A 9,454-nucleotide genomic window follows, 5' to 3' on the forward strand; every position below is an offset into this window, starting at 1 on the left:
CCTCTTCAGGTGTGGCAACTGAAGCGAGACCATCGTCAACGTAAAACTGCCTCTCAACAAACTGTCTGGCATCCGAACCATGGTCTTGTTCACCTTTTTGCGCTGCCCGTCTCATGCAGTAGATGGCCACAGCCGGTGAAGGGCTGTTTCCAAAAACATGGACCTTCATCCTGTACTCGGTCACATCCTTGGTGATGTCATTATCCTCATACCAGAGGTACCGAAGATAATCCCTGTCTTCTTCTTGGACAACAAAGCAATAAAACATTTGCTCCACGTCTGCTGTAAGAGCTACTGGTTCTTTACGGAACCGCAAGAGAACTCCCAGCAGAGTGTTATTCAAATCTGGTCCACTAAGGAGGACATCATTGAGTGAGGTTGCATCACATTCAGCGCTTGAGTCAAAAACAACACGTATCTGGTTGGGTTTTTTGGGATGATACACACCAAAGGTTGGCAAGTACCAGTGCTCTTTCCCTTTGTCCAAAGGTGAAGCCAGCTCAGCTTGATCATTGTCCAACATCTTCTGCATGAACTTGATATAATGTTCTCTCATTTCTGGCTTTTTCTCCAGAGTTCTCCGAAGTGAGCAGAGACGCTTTAAAGCTTGCTCTCTGTTGCTTGGAAGGCGTCGTCTAGGAGCCCGGAATGGTAAAGGAGCCACCCAGCTATTTTCTTCATTTTGGTAGACTTCTGCATCCATAATAGCTAGGAAGGCTTTATCGTCCACGGACAGTGCTAGTTTGTTGTCATCCTTGAACCTGTCAAACACAGAGCACCCTAGGTTGTCTGTACTCACATGGAGACCTGTGTTCACCGCACATGCAGGGAAGGCTGCACTGTGATGCTGCATCATACCACCATAGTCTTCCTTCACGTGGATACTATTTGGACACGGTCTAAGGAAGGATGCGCGGCCGTTGTTCAGGACGTTTGCCTTGTAAACGTTCGCCTCTGATGGTTTGTGTACTGTGCCCAAGCACACATCTCCCACAATGACCCAGCCTAGGTCTAACCGCTGTGCATAAGGTGCGTTGTGGGGCCCATTTATTTGCTCACGTACCTTGTGCACCCTTAGGATGTCCCTCCCTAAGAGCAGGAGGATTGGTGCATCTTGGTCCACAGGTAGAATTTTACTAGCAACTGACCGTAGGTGGGGATGATAGTGTGCGACCTCTGGGGAGGGGATTTCTGTCCTATCGTCTGGCACCATGTCACACTCTATTAAAGGGGGTAAGGCAAGCTTTACTTTTCCATCTATAGATTCAATGATGAAATTAGCAGCTCTCCGACCTGAAGTCTCCAATTTCCCAGCACAGGTTTTCAGGGTGTACGGAGCGGAGCTAGTTTCTACTTCAAAGAGACTGAAAAACTCTGTCTTGGCGAGAGACTTATTACTTTGTTCGTCTAGCACCGCATACATCTTGATAGTTTTCTCCTTTCTCCCTTCAGGGTAAGCTTTCACCAAGCAGATTTTGGAACAAGACCGTGCACCGTCTGCATTTCCACAAACCTCTGTACATTTAGAAGTGACTGGAGAAGGTGGGCTTTCACCTTGCTCCCCGCTTTCATCTCTGTCGTCCACCACACTCAGTGTAGTCACAAGAGGAGGACCCGGGTGCAGAGCTGCAATGTGTTTGTCACTGTTACACTCAAGACACTTGACAGTCATTTTACAATCTCTTGCCATGTGTTGAGTAGACCCACAACATCTGTAGCAGATATAATTCTCTCTGAGGTATGATTTGCGCTCCTCTAGAGTTTTGTTTCTAAAGAGCTTGCATTTTTTCAGTGGGTGGGGCTTTTTATGTATCGGACACTGACGATCAGGTTCGTCCGTCTTCTTCAGAGCAGTATTGGCTTGAATGCCTGATGACTCTACAGGGATGTCAGTTTTATGTACAGCCACAGACCCTCTACCACTGTACTTTGTAGGCTTTTCAGTCCTGGAAGAGACATGACTGCTGTTGGGGGTTATAGTGAAGCTTGGATCATTTTTTATCTTTGCCTGTTGTTCGACAAACCTTGAGAAGGCAGAGAAGGGAGGAAAGGCCACTCTGTAATCATCCTTGTACTTGCTTCCAAAACTGATCCATCTCTCTTGGAGGTTGTAAGGGAGCTTCTCCACTATCTGTTTCACCCCTCGAGCTGTATCCAAATATGAAAGCCCTGGTAGTGCACCATCTTGCTTAGCACACTCCAGTTCAAGGAGAATGTCACTTAGTTCTCTCAACTTAACAGTATCTCTATTGGTCAACCTCGGAAAGTTTTCAATCTTTTTAAACAGTGCGTCTTCGATGACCTCTGGAGCCCCATAACACTCTTCGAGACGTTGCCAAACCATGGCAGCGCCTGCATTGGGATTGAGGACGTGCACTGCACGAATTCTCTTTGCCTGTTCCGACGATTCAGCTCCCAGCCATTTGGTTAGCAGGTCTAGTTCTTCTCTGGCTGACAGATTCAAGTCCTTTGTGGAACTTAGAAATGAGGCTTTCCACGCCCAATAATTTTCTGGTTTGTCGTCGAATTGCAGAAGACCAGCACTCACCATTTCTCTCCTGATGAGATATCTTGCAAAGTCTTGTGTGCCTTTAGGCTCAGGTACGTACTTGCTTTCATGGTTAGCTGCGTGCTGAGTACCATGAGGGTAAGTGTCACTCAGACCCATATTCCTAGTTGGCTCTTTTTTCAAATCTTTGGAAACTTGCTGTGTGTTTCTTTGGATGTCATGAAAAACTCTAGGCGTATCCAGTGTTTCCTGTTTATCCATCTTTCTTTCATGTTTCACCACAACTGTGGGTTCCAAAGGCTGTTCCTGCATAAACATGTCAGAGTGTTGTAGGATGTACTCACTAGTACGTCGAACTGTACTCAGGGGCTCTTCTTCCACATCTGGAAGCTGGCTGCGCTCCCCGCTTTCAACCTCAACCTCCTTAAAGGCTGTAGCCTCAGCGTCAGCTGCAGCAGCAGCTCTCTGACACTGGAGAAGATGGAGATCAGCGTCGTAGCTAGCTTTCTGCTTCAGCAGGTTTGCTTCCAGTTCAGCTTTCTGCTTCATCATCTCAGCCTCTCGTTCAGCGAAGGCTACTTCAGCCTGAGCAGCTTTCGCCTTAGCGTAGGCTTTTGTGGCTGAAGAGGCTGTTGATGAGTATCTAGTGGATGCTCTAGATGACTGGGACCTAGCATCACGTGCTTGATGAGTCACCTTCTTCTTGGTTGCTTGATCTACAACCTCTGTTTGTTGTTCCCCACTAGCTTCTTCTTGCTGTGTAGTTGTATCTTTAAGATATTTTTTCCCTGAGCGTAGACTCATGATTGCTGATTGTTGAGTTTAAATGCTTGAGCCCGCCGTGTTTTATCTTTTTACTGTACTGCCCTCGCAGTGCCGTGTGCTTATGCAAAGCTAGACAGTCAGATAACGGATAGAATCCTTCAAAAAACCACAAGGCTTGACTTTTCTTGTCCTTTAATGGAGTCTTCTATTTCAATCCAATCCGTAAAACTGAAAATCATACAGAGATATAAACACGATTTACTTAAACACTGGACAAGCAAAGCATTGCATAAGTACATTTCAATTAGCATCCATCAATTAACAAAATTAAAAGAGTTAGCGTCTGTTGAAAGCTAGCAGATACATTGTCGGAAAACATAATAAATTCCTTGCGGAAATACACAATTATTTGACAATTGTCCTCAAATAATACTTACAGATAAATATTCTCCAAGGCAAAAGCGTCAAAAACTCCAACAATGTTATCTCAGTAGTCTGTTTAGCTTGCGTGTGCTCACCTGAGCATGCATCGGAAAAACACAACATAGCTGGAACTAACGAAAAGAGCGCTCACTCCGACGCAGTTTCTCTAAACCAAAGAAAAGACCACTCACTCTGATGCGGTTTCTCACAACCAAAGAATATAGACTTTTTAAACCTGCTCAATGCTTAATGTATGAACTTTAACTTAACATTTTAACTTTTTAACCCTTAAAGGCAGAACAAAGGTAATGAATGAAGGCAGCTCAGATGACTATATGAGACCTTTTTATCAACTCTTCTATTCTTTCTGAACAAGAAGACAGATTTTAGACAATGACTCAAAATAATACGGTTTAGGAAATATGGGATAGAATGTGAAATGTCTAGAAACTTAGATTTTTTTGTATCAAACTCTGCCAACTTTAATCAATCGCTACCAAATTTGACGCATTGACTGCGTCACATTATTGGGCTCATGGGTGCTGGAAATCCTTGAAAGCAATTAAAATTTTAGTGAAGTAGTTGTAGCACCTGGAAGGTCAAACAAACCGCCTCCGTTTAGCCGAGGCTTTGATGAGCCATCAGTAAATCCACCGGAAACCAGTGATGCTGTGGCTGTTTTTTTCCTCCTAAGATAGATTAATGGTGATGCGGATGTCTGACTTTCACTCTGACCTCCTACTTACATGTTTCTATAAGTTGGGTGGATTTTTTGTTTGCCTTTTAGTCTCTTCCCTAGTCCCTGCCTCTAGCATCTTCTTCATACCTCTACATTTTTTATCTGCCTTACTCATTAATCTCTCTGTCTGTTTGTGCCCCATCTTTCCATATCTCCCCGCTGTCATTCTTTGTTTCCTTTCTTTTATCTGCGGTTCACATCAAACACTGGCACCAGATTGATTCTCATGTGAACAAGGCTGCAGTGGGGGGCCAGGGACCTCTTCCCCGGGCTTTGAAGCTCCTTCCCATCCTGGTCACTGCTTCTCAGAACGCCCCCACCCCAACCGGACAAAAAACAAAAACACACCCTCATTCCACTTCTCAACTCTTTCCACTCTTGGAAATATCAAAACAAAACTTTTACACTGTCAAGTCAGAGGCAAACAACCCATACAACCTACAAATTTAGCTTTTTTTTTTGCATAAAGCAGAAATCAGCCCAACACTTGCTTTTTATAGAGAGCTGAATCCGGCCCCTTCCGGTGGACCCCATGGGACCTTAACCTCAGAAAAACTTTGGTATGTGTAGTTATACATCATATGTGTAGTTCAGGTCACAATTCAAGCAGGATCAAACATGATTTGTCTCTCTCTGTTCACTACAAAGAAGTTTTTCTGAAATAAGGTCCCATGGAGCAAACCAGAAGAGATGTGACTTTAGCGCTCTATGGGACATCATTTCTTATTCATCCAGGGATGAGGTCGGAGCTTTTCTGGTTACTTTCCCAAAATCATGTACTTCAGCCAATTGCATATTTGGCTTATAAGTGGAGTGTAAAATAGAGCCATAGCGACCTAATGTTAGCGTTTGGCTAGCTAACGTCTATCCAAAGGATCAAAACTGTTTACAACACTATATAAAAAAATGCAACACTATTAACAATAGATCCAAAGCAAACTGTGAAGAGAGAAGAGAGTATAAGTAAGGTATAAGTTACGGATGAAAAAACACTGATTTTACACTTGATTTTGGATCATTGCAGAAAAAAAGCTCTGTGGCAAACACAAGTCTTTGATACTTTACAGACAAACACAACTTATACGGTTTTTGAAATGTAAATGAAAAAATTAGGTGAGGAAGTGACATGGGTTTAGAAGTTTGTCCATAGCTCGGGGGTGAAAAGCTGTCAGTCAACCCTAACTCAGCCTGCCTGAGGGGAGGGTGGTGAACGGCTTGAGTGGATATACCTCATGTTTGGGAGTGGGGAGCCGACAATCAACAGAGCCGTTTGGAAGACAACACACTGCAGGTGTTTTCTCTTAGGGGTCCAAAAATATTGATACTACCAATAGAGTGGTGTAGTTTGTCATCCTTAGACCCGGATATCGGTTAGCGTTTTTGCGCCTTCAGCTCCCTCTTCAGTTTTCGGTTAAATGCCTGAAATAAGGTCTGTGGTTACCACCGGCTTAAGATATTTACATGTTTTGTTCTACGACATAAAATACGTCATTAAATGTCCCACAATTTAATTATAAAGTGCTTACGCGTCTTAAAAATGGCGGTTGCTAACAAGTGGCAAAATGAGACAACAGAAGCTTTCGGGGAAATTACACCGAACACGGAGACTCATCTACTCACTAGCCCGTCTTTACAGGCCGACTATAGATAAAAACCATTCAAACTTTAACTTTATAACTTGTGGATTCAGATCAAGTATCATAGACTTGTGTTCGGCAATAATCCAAAATCACAATTAAAAAATCCCTTTTTGTCCAGGGAACCAGGGCGATGCTAACTTCCAGGTTATCCTACACAAATACGTCATCCCTACACCACTCTATACTCCGTCCGCCTACTAAAGATCGATTCTAGCATCAATTGGATCAATACAAAGGGATTAGTTTCAGTATTTCTCTTCTACTTTTTACTCACATATTTGTATTTTATCAACGGGCAGAGCTGTCCGAAAATGTGTCTTGAACAGATGAAAGCCTCCACTGCTGTTCTGTCGTGTGGAAATGATGGCTAAACGACATGAGCGCATAATTTGGAGCTATTGTACAGATGTAAATGAAAACATTGCGAACTGTGATGTGTTTATGAGGCTGTTCACTGCTTTGGCATCACCACAAACTTGTTTAAACACATATAAACGTGAGAAAAAAGAGCTGCAGCGTGCTCACATCCTCTGGCTTTAAACAGTCATGTGAAGGTGTGGCTTGTGTGGCTTGTGAAGCAAGTTTTTTCACCTGTTTCCCAGGTTTTAAATCAAATATACTGTATATATATACAGTATACAGTACAGACTATTCAGACTAAAAACACTTTCAAGAATCTGCTCTCATTGTAGCATCCATGGATTCTCTGGACTACGTTAGCCCTTACCTGTTCAGGCACAGAAGGAGAAACTTTCTGACGAAGGACATAATGCTACCGAAGGACTTGGACGCCCTCCTGCATGATGACATCCATCCTACTGATATTTTCCTCGTCACATACCCCAAGTCAGGTCAGTTGCTTGCATCATTTTCTGTGAAGTACAACAAAGATTAACACGTGATTAGTTTGGAATTAAAGCGAGGCATGAGCGTTACAGAGATGTTTCTATTCTATGTTTTGAATTTTGTTTTATGAAATAAATTTCCCCTTGCAATTTTTCAGAGCCCCCTCAGGTTCATTCTGGTGCAGGGGGGTGGGTGTTGCTTTATCGGAAATGCTTAGTAGTGCTTGGATATTTTTTTTTTTATTTGTAGGAACAGTGTGGATGCAGCAGATCCTGGTCCAGATCATGGAAGCTGCGCTACCTGGCTGGGGAGGAGATGCCACCAACAGGATTAAAATTCCTTGGCTGGAGGAGAGATTGATAGACGACCCTTTCCGAGAAAGGCCTGAGCCTCGAATCTTTGGCTCACATCTCCCCCCTGACATGTTGCCTGTCGGAGTGAAAGAAAAGCGAGTCAAGGTATCAGTTTACTATTATTCCAGCCTTGAGTCAAGCATCCAGCTGTGACCCAATACACAAATAAAGAAGCCTTTCTTGAGCGGTTAAAATAACACTGTAATTAGACATATGCACATATTTTTCCTTTAGGTTGTATATGTTTGGAGGAACCCCAAAGATATCTTGGTGTCCATGTATCACTTTGCCCATAGCTGGGTCCTCCTGGAAACACCTGAGAGCTTTGAGGATTTTTATCAGCAGTTCCTGGATGGTGATGGTAGGTAACAGGATAGCTCGATCACACCTGTTTTTTTTTTTTTTTTTTTGCATTTGTACGTGGATTGCCTGATTTTATTTGTCTTTTCAAAGGGGAAAACACAAGCTAATTTCCTTCATCTTCACATACGCCAAACCTCTCACTCACCTTTTGCGGTTGTATTTATCACTGACATTCACATTTTTGCTTCAACAGTTTACATGGGATCGTGGTTTGATCATGTGAGAGAATATTGCGCAGCACAAGACGAACTGGACGTCCATTTTGTGCAGTATGAGGAGATGTCGAAGGTCGGATATCTACTTTTTCTGTTAAAAGTAAATAGGACATTTGAACATGAGAAGAATTTATGATTAAGATGCAGATGTTAGATTTTTGTGCTTCATTCAATGTAAACATCCATTTTTCTGTCCCGAGCCTTTTTATAAATTTATAAAACATACAGTGAAAGTAATCATCCCTTGGAGTCGTGTTACCGTGTGACAAAAGCCTATTATTTTGGAATAAAAATCACACGGATGACATCACTTTACTTCCTTTGACGTATTTCCCGAAGAACTATGAAGAAATGAGTCTTTTCAGTTATGAGAAATGTTCACATTAACTCAAGATTTCATATGAAGCTTTTACTTTTAGCTTTATTATAGGGGGAAGAGTAGATTACAAATGGGTTGAATTACATGATTTAGTGAGTTTTACATGATCGACAACATGCGGTTTGATGCCCTGTAGCAGCCATTTTGTAAAATGTATTTTTTCTTGAATATTGTCACTGGCGTTATTTTCCTTATGTTTATTCATGGAGTCAATGAGTTATTGAATAATGTGGTCTCAGTTTAAAGGAGCTATTTGTGGAAAAAAAGTAGATTTTTTAGTCTCCTTCCAAATGCTACAATCCCAAAAATAGCACCTTTAAATGTCAGAAAAGGAAGTCAAATTTCAGACATTTTTGCCCTTCATAAGTGGATGTTTCTGCAGAATGAACCTTTAACATAATTTTATAAATTCAGCAAATAATGCCATATTTAAATATGAATCAACATCTGTTTCAGGACCTCAGAGGGGAAGTTGTGAAGCTTTGTGCTTTTCTGGGAAAAGACTTGACAGATGAAGCCATTGATCGTGTTGTGGAGATGTCCACCTTCAAAAACATGAAGACCAACCCAAAAGCAAACTACAAGGACTTAGTTGAAATCAACCGCTACAAGAAGGAAACCATGCGCAAAGGTTTGTCTCCACGCTGATGTCTCCTCTGTACCTCAGCAAAGACACACATCATTTCTGACTTTCTTTCTATGTCTGAACAGGTAAAGCAGGTGACTGGAAGAATGTCTTCACAGTTGCCCAGAACGAACATTTTGACAGTGTGTTCAAGGACAGGATGAGCGACCTGCCTCTCAGCTGCACCTGGGAGATCAACGAGTAACCGCCTCTTAGAGAGTCGACCTCAACATGAGCTCAGGGTCACAGAAATAGTGATTCAAAAACAGTCTCCTCTTCTGTTTAATTTTGTTTTCATTTTTCTCAACACCTTAATTCTTAGCGAATGCCTCCTCCGGCCCTTTTATGTACACAACCTTCAACTTCAGGCTGATCCAGCTGCGAATCGCTGTCGGATCACCTTTTTATCGGAAAAATCAATGGGACTTTTATTTCCAGCACAAGCAGAGCCCAAAATAACTCCTCCCACTTGGCAACTCTATAAAATGGAAGTGAATGGGGCTAAATATAAAAATAAATTCATGTAAAAATGTGCTACTTTGGCTCTGATGCAGCATGCAATCTGCAAAATAACTGGTAAATAAATAAAGTATAAAG

At 42.2% G+C, this 9,454-nt stretch overlaps 1 protein-coding gene across 1 annotated transcript; it reads left to right on the forward strand.

Moving 5' to 3' along the window:
• Positions 1 to 6,773: 6,773 nt before the first annotated feature.
• Positions 6,774 to 9,062, forward strand: LOC141009042 (amine sulfotransferase-like). Its single transcript, XM_073481451.1, has 6 exons — positions 6,774 to 6,927; positions 7,172 to 7,386; positions 7,510 to 7,636; positions 7,832 to 7,926; positions 8,689 to 8,863; positions 8,944 to 9,062. Exons 1-6 carry the CDS (start codon positions 6,774 to 6,776, stop codon positions 9,060 to 9,062), a joined length of 885 nt encoding a protein of 294 aa, XP_073337552.1.
• Positions 9,063 to 9,454: the final 392 nt, after the last annotated feature.

The sequence above is a fragment of the Pagrus major genome, chromosome 15, assembly GCF_040436345.1.
Source record: "Pagrus major chromosome 15, Pma_NU_1.0".
Lineage (NCBI taxonomy): Eukaryota > Metazoa > Chordata > Actinopteri > Spariformes > Sparidae > Pagrus > Pagrus major.